The 13,886-nt window shown below is 45.7% G+C and overlaps 1 protein-coding gene across 1 annotated transcript in view; it reads left to right on the top strand.

Moving 5' to 3' along the window:
- Nucleotides 1-1,129: 1,129 nt before the first annotated feature.
- The window catches only part of gpr37b (G protein-coupled receptor 37b), a gene marked incomplete at both ends in the record, with an annotated part of 20,903 nt that continues 8,146 nt past the window's right edge, over nt 1,130-13,886 (top strand). Inside the window, 2 exons of the mRNA XM_083656151.1 lie at nt 1,130-1,842; nt 2,196-2,544. Coding sequence (XP_083512277.1) covers nt 1,130-1,842; nt 2,196-2,544 — 1,062 coding nt within the window. The remainder of the gene's footprint in view (nt 1,843-2,195; nt 2,545-13,886) is intronic.

A 13,886-nucleotide genomic window follows, 5' to 3' on the forward strand; every position in this document is an offset into this window, starting at 1 on the left:
TTTTTCACATTCGTCTCAGTGCAGAACAATATGGCTAATCACATTCCAGAGTAGGCTGCCTAATTCATGACAATTCTTTAAATAAGCTTATATTTAGATTTAAAACAAGTGAAATTACTTGAATAGAAATTGAGTTTTACTTGCTTTTAGAAAAATAAGATAGTCTCGGCAATATCCTCGGAGTTACCTCGGAGTCGGAAGTGTGCCTGATGATCAGTGTGGCTGCAGCTTGTCGATATTGCAGCGCCGCCTGTGCGTAAAAATGACCGCCTGGGTAATATATTTATTAGCACGTCTGTCGGGCGTGGTTGGCTAGTCTGCCTGCCGGGGGACTGTATCTACACTCCGCCTCAGGGCTGCTGGATGCTCCGTGATGGATGAGGAGTGACAGATCGGGGTTAGCCGCCAGGGGAGTCCATTTTTTTCTAGCGCATGCAGAGGAGAGGGGACGAGAAACTGAGAGGGGCCCGCGACGGACCCCCCCCCCCCTCTTGCTCACTCACTCCCTCTCTCTCTCTCTCTCTCTCTCTCTCTCTCTCTCTCTCTCTCTCTCTCTCTCTCTCTCTCTCTCTCTCTCTCTCTCTCTCTCTCTCCGTAGCCCACATCACAATCTAGTGGGCTTAACCCGGTCTGCACCGCATTGCTGCTGCTGCTTCCAGCCGACCCAACCCACTAAACTAAACACAACACACACAGGACCCACATTGTCTGTTTGGATGCTATTATTCCCCACAAGGAAACTGGATGCCCTGCTGTTTGTGCGCGTATCGTAACGATTTTGCAAGGAGAGTATTTCGAATGCAGTGGTTTCCCCTCTCTCCTCGTCTATCCATTTGGATCCGGACTTTGATTTGCTGTCTTGCTCGGTAATGGCAAGACTTTGGAAGCAGGACTGAATCGGAGGGGAGAGCAGCGGCTTGGCTCCCGCTGCCGCAGCACTGGGTGACAGAATTGGAATACGCCGTACAAGTTTGCAAAGCTCATGTGACGGATATGTGGATGTTTTTTATTTTTGTGTTTTTTTTTACGCGGAGAGCTCCCGCTGCTATTGCCAACATGGGTGTTGACTGAATGGGGATACGAGGATGCACTTGTGAGGATTATATCTGCGCTCAATCATCCCTGGACCATGCAGATTCTGCCTCCGAGGACGTTGTTCGTGTTATTAGCCAATGCACACGTGTTATTATCTCTGAGAAATAATGGAGACAAACGAACTAAATACGAAAACAACAACACATACTATACCAGGACCTTCCATGACCATGCGTCTCTCCGGGAGAGCACCCAAAATAAAGCACGAGACCGTGCGCTCTCGGCGGGATACGCCACAGGTGCGTCCTCGGTGGAACCGCAGGCGCACCGGCCAATTCCCAGAGGGACCTTTAACTCCTCTCACCCATGGAAAAGGGTAACTGCAGCCGGAGAGACGAGGCGAATCCATCACAGCAAACGCGACTTCAATAGGACTGTGACACCCATGGAGGATCCCAACGCTGCCCCGCATTGGGACCCGACGCGTCACCATAACAAGAGGAGAAAGTTGAATGGCGGTCTTAGTACGGGGACGCCAGCAGGTGGACACTACAATGCGGCTAAGCCCTCTTCAATGAGCCGGAGAGGTGGCGGGGGCCAGGGGGAGGGCGACAGGCGTAAGAGAGGCACAAAAGACGAGCAGAAGAAAGCGTGGAAGAGGGGGAGAAGCCGGCTGAACAAAAGCGCAGTGGTTTTGGCTCAGTCTCATGCGTCGCCGTGGGAAGCCATTCCCAAGCCGGTGGCCCTCACATCCACCGACCTGCCCCCTGACCTCTTCACCAGGAGGACCGAGTTTTTCACTTTCAGGTAGGGCTGCAACTCATGATTATTTTCATTATTCATTAACCTGTCAATTATTTTCTCGGCTAGCCTAATCAATTAGTCATTTGGTCTATAAAACTTCACAAAATTGTGAAAGATTCAAGATCACTTTTTCCCCAAAGCCCAACATGATGTCCTCATATGTCTTCTTTTGTGCTGACCAACAGTCCACAACCCAAAGATAATCAGTTTACTGTCATAGACTAAAGAAACTAGAAAATATTAAGCAGAGAATATTTTTCTTACAAATTAGTCCAAACGATTAATCGATTATCAAAATAGCTGTCGATTAATTTTCTGTCGATTGACTAATCGACCAGATTTCACTCTACTTACAGGGAGGAGAACCCCTGGGACGCCACGCCGATGACCCCTCCCAACTCACATGACTTCGGGGATGAGATCAAGAACCCCTTCTACCCTGTGACGAGTGAGACTTACGGTGCCTACGCAATCACATGTGTTTCCGGGGTGATTTTCTTGGTAGGGATAGCGGGGAACATCGCCATTCTGTGCATCGTGTGCCAGAACTACTACATGAAGAGCATCTCCAACTCTCTGCTGGCCAACTTGGCTGTGTGGGATTTTGTGCTCATCCTCTTCTGTCTGCCCATGGTGGTTTTCCATGAGCTGACCAAGTCCTGGCTGCTGGGGGAATTCACCTGCAAAGTGGTGCCCTATGTGGAGGTAATTCTATTCTATTCTATTCTGTTCTGTTCTGTTCCGTTTTGTAAGCCTACTCAACATATTCATAGACAATAATAACAGTATACACAAATAATAGCTTCATTGGATGTCAATGGTGATTTCAATGGCTTATGCTTTGAAGCATTACTTGTGCAATATTGCCTTGCAAGAAAATGATCACTCTACTGATTTTAATAGGCCTAAACCAGTGGTTTTCAACATGGGGTCCGGGGACCACCAGGGGTCCTTGAAGGGGTTCCAGGGGGTCCCCAGCAAATTGATGAATTGTTAAACTTCAGCATTACGGAATTTCATTTACAAGAAGAAATCGACACAATTAGAGAATGTAGGAGAGTGACTAGTAGTGCCATACTAATAATGATACTGTTTGTATCTATTTGACTACAATACAAATATAATGGAATTAAGGACAAAATCATATCTAGCAAGTAGCAATAAAAAAATATTCTTAGATTTCCGGTCCAAGATTTCCGGTCCAAGTTGAATTTCCATCCAAAGGTATCGCAAATTTAATTTAATTTTCAGAAAATCTGTAAAAGAAAATGCGAAATAATGCGCGTTTCCATCCACTGCTATTATGCGAATTATAGAGCTGTCGATCACCTCGTCTTTGAGGCTGTCTGCCTGCTGCTCTGCTGCTAGACCCGATAAGCTATGCGTCGTCTTGCAGGCAGGCAGCGACCAACCTCTATTAAACACATCTACGTTATTAATTTAAAGTTTCTTGATGATCTATTCACCTTATCATTTGCCCATATAGGACGCTTCTGCATTACATCATTTTGTAATCGTTCTTCCATTTTAGACCCGGAAGTAGATGACTCCCATCTTTATAATTTTTAGACTTGCCAAAAAGCTGTTTTCAAGCAAAAAAACAAACTGTTATAAAGTTTTAATATTTTTTCGGATGAGAACGTAACGTTCCAAATATGTGACCAGTTGATCAGAATAACGCCTATTTGGACATTTTTAAGCGAGGAGCGCTGGCTGTGTGACCGGTCGCACTAGCTACTATCTGTCAACCCTATACTGTAGTGTACTGGCAGTTGGCAGTAAGAAAACACTGTCGACGTGCTTTTGTAACTAACGTTAAATGCCGACCGGGTACAGCCATCGGCTCATCGCAGCAGTAACGCTATGAGCATGTAACTGAAGTTATGAAAAAAGGCGAGACACGCACAATCCAAAACCTGTATAGGGCAGGTGCAGAGCTAGAGGCAAGAATAATACAGAAAATAAATAAAGCTCGCACACTGCAAAGGCTCCAGTTTAGGTGTTTTTATTTGACACCGGTGGTTACGTTTCGGGCAGCATGCCCTTCCTGGTCTGAGGAAGGGCATGCTGCCCGAAAATGCTGCCCCCCCCCCCCCCCCCCCCCCCGCTTACCACTGCGCCACCGTGCCCCCCTACCATTTATCGATAACGGCAACTCTTCCACCTTCTCCAAGCATGATTTTTTTTTTGCGAGGTTTGGAGGTTTTATCGAATTTTGCAGCGTTTCCACTCAGGTTTTTTATGCGCAAATTGAAGTTTTGCATAAAACAGGTGCATGGAAACCCAACTTCTGTTTGGTAGTAATTGTTTGGGGGATTCCCCTTCCACGCTGCATTAAGGACATCAGGGGTTGAGTTTCACTGTAACCCTTGACTGGCCAGCAGCACACAGGCAGGGCTATATGGTGTCACCTCAGCTATGAACAAGGACACTGTTTGTCCCTTGTACACCTGCTACTGGAGAGAGAGGGAGCCTCACCTATCCCTCAAGGCATGCAGACCAGACAAACACACATGTCCCCAGCCCCAAGCGCACGCACGCACGCACGCACGCACGCACGCACGCACACACACACACACACACACACACACACACACACACACACACACACACACACACACACACACACACACACACACACACACACATACACACACACACACCACACACACACAAACAGGATGTAAGGTAATAGCCTGCTGTCTCCATCCACTCTCAGTCACATACAACAGAAACACCCAAACGTCTCCTCTCTCTTCTCTCTCTCTCTCTCTCTACCTCTCTCTTCCTCTCTCCTTGCATCTCTGTCTGTCTGTCACACATACACTCAGGTGTCTTAGACAGGTTGCTTACACCATCCTTCTCATTGTGTGGCCATTGTAATTACAGAGGTGTCAGGTTTAACCAAACACGAATGCCTCTGTACTGAGCAGTGCTCGTCAACATATAGGGGTTTTAGCTGACTCATTTTGAAGGGCCACAAAGCTGATCATATGAATGAGAGACATGTATTTATTTTTTTATTATTATTTCCTGATTTCCCCCCATTTTCTCCCCAATTGTACTTGGCCAATTTCCCCCTGCTGCCCCAGTCACTGCTCCACCCTCTGCCGATCCGGGGAGAGCCGTAGACTAGCACCATGCTTCCTCTGGCAGGTGCACGACTGCACGTACGGTCTTTTCAACTGACAGCGGGGAGTTTCACCGGCAAGACGTAGCAGATGGGGGGATCATTCTATTCCCACCAGTTCCCTTCCGCCCCAAACAGGCGCCCTGACTGACTAGAGGAGGCACTGCTGCAGCGACCAGGACACATACCCTCAATCCGGCTTCCCTCCCGCAGACACAGCCAATCGTGCCTGTATGAACGCCCAACCAAGCTGGACGTAACACGGACGGGGCCGCGAACCTGCGACCCTCGTGTTGGTAGGCTACACTACCCGTACGCCCGACATGTATTCCTAATATACAGACATATGATCATATATTGCCTTCATGATGTAGCCTCGTGTTTCAGCTCAAAAGGTTCCCATTGTGAGTAATTTTGAGGGTATGAGTTTTAAGTTTTCACTTCGTGTGTAGCAACACTAATGACTTGTTATAATTTCACTGTTTAAAATTCATTTTCAGTAATCTCATTACAGCATGATGTGAAGACCAATTTGTGGAGTCACACTGTGGCTAATTTTCAACCATAGTGTGAGACGGACCTTAGTAATTCCAAGACCAGGAAATGCTTTGTCTTTTGAAATAGTGGTTTGCAGCCCCTGGTTATACAATGACCCACCATATTATATCCACCATACATAGAGATAAGAGCATAGCTAAGGTGGTATAGATAATGTATCAGTATCAGCTGAGAGAGGATGCTCCACATGGTGCTGCTTTCAGTAAACACTGTTGTATTCAGTAATAGTGGCTACAATGTGGGATTTTCGAGAGACCAAAGAGAGAGAGCGAGATGGGAACAGGGCTGCATGGAGCCACCGAGGGCCAGAGGTGGACCAGTGTATTGTGTTGAAATTGGCTGTAATGGCAAGACATACATCAGCTTGACACATTCACACACACAGACAATACGCTGGTCCAACTCACACACACACACACACACACACACACACACACACACACACACACACACACACACACACACAGTTTCAATTATTTCGACCAGACCTATTATCCAGACACACATTCAATCTAATAAGAAACAAAATGCAAACTCCCACAAGCAATCAGACAGAAAGACATGTGACAAATCCTCATTGACTGAGAATTGTTCACCCTCTCTCCGTATATTTTGTAAGCTCTCTATTCCTCACATTCTCTTGTTCCTATCTACAGGATTTAGAAAAACCACACTAAAACAGCCTGTGGTGCAATCACTTCCCTCATGATGTTGCCATATGAGATGATAGCTAAACAGATTCAAGAGATGCTCTCATACATGCAGGATGAGAGCACCAGATCTAAGCATCTTTGAACCTTTATGGGAAGCTCTGGAGTGCAAAGAGCAAAGCAGATTCCCAACTCCTTGGGCTTGTATGATGCACTCCAAGGTAGGGATGCAGACGACTAGTCGGTTAAATGTTTAAACGTCCGCTACCCTCGCTAGTCGGCACCAAAATACTAGTTGGTTAAACTAATAATTAATTTATCATAATAATAAACAATGCCGGCCCGGTGGTAACTGTTGCGTCTTTACTCAGCCACTACGCTAGCCCCCTCCTCTAATCCCCGGATGTAAACAAAGCAGCATGTGGAGTGGGAGTGGACCATTGGCTGTAATGTTAGTACATCTCGTAAAACCAGCGCAGTTTGGCAGTATTTTGATCCAGTTAATGAAAATAAGGTTGTAACTTGTATGTAAGCTATTCACCTTACGTAGCCCCGCCCACTTAACCCATTGTGCCACGACTTCCTGTTCAAAATGCCGGCTGTTTTACCTGCTCAAACTAGTTTGACTCATATGAGTCAGACTAGGTTTATGAGTCACAGGAAGTGTAAACACAATCAGAACTTCCGATTGTATTTACACTTCCTGTTAGTCTCTCAAGCCAGACTGTCTCTTCTACATAAGGTGAATAGGCTGTCTCGAATACCATATTTAGAGCTTTGATGCTCCGGGGAGATAAAATCGATCATAATTGAAGCTTCTATAAATAAACTTTGCAACAGCAGCGCTGTGACACACAGCAGGCAACACACGAGTCGCACGACAGCCAAACAGGAACAGACAAACATGTACTCACACTGGGTTGAAAATAGCCTATAGGACTCAGGTCTCAGCACCATCCGCAGTTCATAGGAAACTTTCATTTAGGCTTCTAAACTCTGGACAACACCGGTGGTACCGAATCTCCTCATCTGTCCTGATATGGTCCGGATATTCATCCAACTGTTCTCAGCCCAACGCAGCCGTCAAAGTAGCGTTAGACACGGAGTGTGGATATTATTTGCCACGAAATGTTAATTTATTCAGGTGGGCTCATCACGTTGTAATGTAATGTTAGCGGTTGTAATGTAACATTTATCCCTGCTCTCTGAGCTCGTGAAGGAGAGCTGTGTATCTCTCACTGCTGTTACTTCATAACGTTATTATAATGTTTATTGTTTATAATATAAACAAATTAAACTACTTGAATTCACTTGAACACTTGTATCATTACTCACACTGGGTTGAAAAGAGTGGAGTGCAAGTGTGGAGAGTGTGGAGAGTAAGTTCTCTGTGTTAAAAACAGCGTTGGCCCGAAGGACCCCGCCCAGCCAGGAAACTAGAGACTGTCTCACGAAGCTACACCTCACGTTAGCCGGCTATGCATGTAGAGAGAGAATGGGGAGGAGAGGAGGAGGAGAGGGGGAAAAAGAGAGAGAAAAAAAACACGAAGCATCGATTGCACATTGATTACCATGGCAACGATGGAAGCTTCGAAGCGTAGATTTTTTGGGATCAGCCCTAATATAGGCTGTATCAGATCAAACTGGCATACTGTATAACGTTACCCACTCGACCGACATTCAGCACATGCATGTGGATGCAAGGACAGCAGGGCCTGATGCTAGCTAGCACTGCTAACACATTAGCCACACAAGATAACCCAGTTCATATGGCAATGAATGACTGCATAAGATGCTTCAAAATGACATAAAAAGCTCGCACACTGCAAGGGCTCCAAGTGAATTTCTTCTAATGCCCTGGCAGTCTTTTAATTACTGCTGGTGCATTCAAAGAAATTCACTCGGAGCTCTTGCAGTGTGCGAGCTGTTTGAAGATGCTTCCACTCAACTTTGTTGAAGGCAAAGGCTTCCGAAAGTTAAATGGACTGGGGTGAGTTGTCGTGTTTTCTGATGTGCAATGTTCATAATAAACAGCGCAAGTCTCCCTCACGATTTGGATATTGACGAACATAATTAACGGTTTCAAATGGCTCTTAAATACTCCCAATATTTTTTCGACCGTTTAAACCTTATAGATTAACTCATTGAGTGCCAATGACGACTATCGTCGTCAATTCAAATAGTAACGTAGAGTGCCAATGACGACTAAAGTCGTCAATTGCGTTTTTTGACGGTGGGACGTGGATCAAAGCCTGATGCATCTCCTGTAAAAATATGGGGGATGTTGAAGGTATATAAGCTATTTTACGGACCCATTAGGTGGCGACAGTGCTCTCCAGATTAGAGAAAGGTGAGGAAAAAACAGAGAAGAAGTCATGGGGAAACGGAAACCGCATCGGTATGCATCGATATGCATGAAGCATAACGTTAGCTGTGCCTGCAGCAGCCAATCTGCTCCCACAATTGAGCCCCTCCGTCTCCGCTGCGATAGCCCCTCCACATGATTAGTTGCCAGAAAAGGTTACATTATTCTCAGCTGGAAGCGCTGGGAGCTGGCGACAAAAACGGCAGAACGCTGTGAAAAAGCTGGGTGTAGCACACTTTTCAGTGCAGAGCAAACGCAGCAGAGAGCCACCAGAGACACTCCCACGGAGGAGGAGTGTGCAGTTGAGGGGGGTGGGGCACGCAGGGCACCATACAACACCGACCCAGACAGCAGGCTCGATGGACAGACAGATTGGCAAACACAAGCTAGAATATCTGATGCCCACCAGCAGTAAATCAAGACCAGCAAGAAAATGTAGGGTCTGCGCACGCAGGGGCCAGCGCTGCTGGTTGCAGCTAAAAAATATTATTTTGCCATCAAAATTCCTTTGTTTTCGCTCTTTTATTGAAGGAAATTATTTTTGAGCTGTCACTACATCAGAAAATATTAGCTTCAGAGTCAGTGATGTGCTTGAAATGCTTCATTTCACAAAAGGCTCATTATCTCAGCTTCTAGTTTGAAACGTCTGTTTTTGCTGAAACCAACCTATCTTCTCCGGCTGATAACTAAAGAACGGAAAATGATATCAATAAACTTTTTTTTGCTGATGATACAAGATAGTCTCATCGTTCTTTGGGCGTGTTCGGTGTTTACATAGTAATATCACACAATATTCTGTGGGCCTCGAGAAATCACTGAAAACGCTCTGAAAGGGCTGGCACTGGGAGCATCCGTTTTCCAAAAGTGGCTGGCACTCAATGAGTTAAACTGCGCTCAGTTTTGGCTGTTTTTTTTTTATTACTTATAGAGGAGTCGACTAGTCTAAATAAACTAGTCGTCAGAGAAATTAGTCGCCACCTGCATCCTACTCCAAGGAGAACCAAAGCTGTTCTGAAGGCAAATAATGGTCTCACTCCTTATTACAGTAGATATTTCTTGTTGTTATTTTGCCCACCCCTATATATCTACTATCTGTTTGTTGAGATACGTTAGCTAACTATCCAGCTAACTATCTCACACACATAATCACACACGGTCACACTCACTCACTCACTCACTCACTCACTCACTCTCTCATTCTCTCTCTCTCTCTCTCTCTCTCTCTCTCTCTCTCTCTCTCGCACGCACGCACACACACACACACACACACACACACACACACACACACACACACACACACACACACACACACACAAACACACACACACACACACACAGTCAGTTGGGTGTACTGATCTTCCAGATGGGTGGGATGGCCTTCTCTGCACTGATCACTGCCTGCGGCTGTTACTCACTCTTTCTTTCTCTCTCTCTCTCTCTCTCTCTCTCTCTCTCTCTCTCTCTCTCTCTCTCTCTCTCTCTGCATCTGCTCTCTGTGATTAGAAACAAGCCACGGGGGGAGGCCTCTCTCTCACTCACTCACACACACTCACACACTTGTGCACATCTACACACTGAATACACACCTATGTGCATGCAGACGCACACTCGATGCACATAAACAACACATTCTTGTCTGCAAGTACACACACCCTCTTCCCCACACACTGTGTGAGGGCACACACTCACACAGATCCCGTGAACCCTCCATTACTCAGCTTGTCTAATAGGCACATGGATGATGGTTAATTGGAAGATATGTAAATTATTCAGGGTATATAATTAAGGGCTCTACATCATGGATGATGGTTAGTCCATTGAGTCAGCTCTTTGTCCGCTGTTGAGTAGATGGTGTTTTGTATGATGAGACAAGACCGCACAACAACAGCATAAAGCATAGATTAGCTTAGCTGTTGGAGGCAATTAGCCAAATTGGTAATTATGCACGTAAATACAGAGTATTCACTGGAATACAGCCAATTATTGCCATTAGGAATTAGGCAAGTTTGTGAAAAGGAATCGAATAGAACAGCATATCAGATACGCAAAGAATAGAATAGAATAGAATAGAGCAGTGGTCCTCAAAACTGGTCCTCGGGGTCCAGAGTACTGCTGGTTTTCCATTCTGCCATTTTGTTAATTGCATTCATCTGTCATCTCAGGTCCAAATCAGTCCCTGATCAGACAGCTAGAATGAAAGTTACCTGGCAGAAGAGCAAAACCAGCTGCACTCTGGACCCCAGGGACTGGATTTGACGACCACTGGAACATCAATGAACATGAAGGCGACTGCATTTGGCATCGCCTCAGACATAACACCTCCAGGCAGGAAGCAATGACCTACAGTAGAACAGGACTTGCCACCAGCCACTGTACACCGAGGATAGAGTGACTTTTTCCAAAGTCAGGGGGAAATCTGCCACAGGTCAGGATATAATTTAATGGAAGATAATGTATTGGCCATAAGAATAAGCTGCTTTTAGCACTGCTTCAGACATAGTGTAAAAGACTGAGGCAGAAATAGGTGGAATATGAGAAGAGGAGAGGAGAGATTCTTTAAAGCAGTGGTTCTCAACGTGGGGTCCGGGGACCACCAGGGGGCCGCCAGCAAACTGATATACTGATGAACTTCAGCATTATTTCATTTACAAGAAGTTAACAGAGAGAATGTAGAAGAATGACTGTTTTGATCAGCTTTCACTGTTACCGTATCTCTCTCCACCTACAATATGAATCCACACACTCACACACCCCTGCCTATATGCACACAAACACACACACACACACACACACACACACACACACACACACATACACACACACACACACACACACACACACACACACACACACACACACACACACACACACACACACACACACACACACACATGTACTCACCACCCTCCAATATGTGCACATGCACTCATGTGCTGCCATGCATGCCTTATCATTTCTCTCTCTCCCTCCCTCCCTCCCTCCCTCCTTCTCTCTCTCTCCCTCTCTTTCTCTTGCTTTCCCTCTCTTTCACACACACAGACACACAGCACAGCCTAGCAGTTAGACTGATGGTAGCTGTCAGTGGCAGGGGTCTTTGCGGTTAGAGTTATGGTCTGGTGTAGCCTGCACTGGGTCACACAAACCCAACCTAGAAAAAGCCGGAATAGCCCTTTGTCTCCTTGGCTCATTTAGACTGTGTGCGTGCGTGCGTGTGTTGTGTCTCCACATGAGCCCATTTGTCACCTGATAACAGCCATTAACCCTGACAGTGGCTGGAGACACCATACGGCCATACCGGCTCCACCAGTCGCCATTAAGCCCCAATTAATAACACAAGCCCTTTGTGCCACTGGCTCACTGGGCCCTTAAGCAGGAAGTGAATGGACCGTTATTAAAAACAGCACCGGGGGAAATGTCTTGCTCACCTGTCGTGCAGATCGGAGGCCAGAGCCTGGAAGAGATCTGTTGTGGATGAGTGACATTGTGTTTTTGATGTTCCACAGCTTACCATCATGTTTACTAAACCAAGCCGACTTTTTGACTTTCAGATAGGAGGTTAGCCAATGTGATGAAGCAATCAATGAATGTAATGGGATTGCAATAATAGGAATACAAAAACGCAGGGGTTGTCCTACAACCCAGGTTTTATGAGTGAGAACGAGGATTCTCACATTATGCCAAGCTGCTCCCCGCAGTGATCGCTTGGCATAGTGTGAGAATCCGAAGTTCGAAACGAAGTAAAACTGTATTGTAGTGTAGTAGTACCTGACAACACAGTAATCAGATAAAGATTACTTGCTACCATTACTTGCTGGATTAATTAACCAGAAATTGTAAGAAAAAGGTTGCATCCTTGCATCTAAAATTGGAAATAATTATATCACTATATCAATAATATCACTTAACTCATTGAGTGCCAGCCACTTTTGGAGAACGGACGCTCCCAGTGCCTGAGTTTCAGAGCGTTTTCAGTGATTTCTCGAGGCCCACAGAATATTGTGTGATATTACTATGTAAACACCGAACACGGATAAAGAACGATGAGACTCTCTTCTATCATCTGCAAAAAAAAAGTTTATTGATACCATTTTCCGTTCTTTAGTTATGAGCCGGAGAAGATAGGTTGTTTTGAGCAAAAAGACACGTTTCAAATTAGAAGCTGAGATATTCCGCCTTTTGTGAAATGAAGCATTTCAAGCACATTCACTGAGTCTGAAGCTAATATTTTCTGATGTAGTGATGTGGTGTAGTTGTGTGGTGCCCTGCGTGCCCCACCCCCCTCTCCCCCCTCAGCTGCAAACTCCTCCCCACACTAACACACAGCCTCACGCACCCAGTCTATTTTCGGAGCGCTCCGTTTTTGTGCCCCGGCTCCCAGCGTAACACGGAAAAGCCAAGCCGGACTGCTGAGAATGGTTTGGCCCTTCGGCGTCGGGTGCTGCCTTTCTGGCGGCTAATCGTGTGGAGAAACTATGCAGACAGACAGACAGAGGCAGAGGGGCTCAGTTGGGGGCGCGGATTGACTGCTGTTCGCAGCCAACGTCAGCTGCAGCCAGAGCCATCTATATGGCTCTGGCTGCAGCATGAGCGGTTTCTCTTTCATCACGGGGCTTTTTCCTGCTGTTTTCCGGACCTTTCTCTAATCTGGAGAGCACTGTCGCCACCTAATGGGTCTGTAAAATAGGTTATACACCTTCAATAGCTCCCATATTTTTATAGGAGATGTAATAGGCTTTGATCCACGTCCCACCGTCAAAAAACGCAATTGACGACAATCGTCGTCATTGGCACTCTACGTCACTAATCAAATTGACGACGATTGTCGTCATTGGCACTCAATGAGTTAACATTTACAAATCATTCTTAACACATTCACTGCCAGCCATTTTTCAATACTGTAGTTAGCTTCTGCCAGAGGTTTTTTTTGAGGATTCTGGCTCATTTTACAAGAGCCGAGGATTCTTTTCTGTTTGGACTTTGTGAACACAAAGTTCACAAAAGTACTAATAGAATGTGTGCTTTCTCTGTCTAAAAGAGTTAGTTTGTAGAGTTAGTAGTTATGTAGATATTAGCCGTTGAGTACAGCATGGTTTCAGAGATTTTCAGAGAGTTTTGAGATAAATGGATTTTTAGAACCACCTCACGTGCCTGTGATTATGGGTGCCCTTGGGCAAGTCTGTATACTGTATTGTGTTTGTGTGTGTGTGTGTGTGTGTGTGTGTGTGTGTGTGTGTGTCTCCAAACTCCTCCCTCCTTAGGTGTGTCTCTGGTGGCTTTGCAGTGTTTTGTCACAGGCGAGTTTCTGTTGCCTCACAGATCCCAAAAAAAGAGAAGGGAATTGCAG

Source organism: Poromitra crassiceps, assembly GCF_964638095.1.
Source record: "Poromitra crassiceps genome assembly, chromosome: 2".
Taxonomy (NCBI): domain Eukaryota; kingdom Metazoa; phylum Chordata; class Actinopteri; order Beryciformes; family Melamphaidae; genus Poromitra; species Poromitra crassiceps.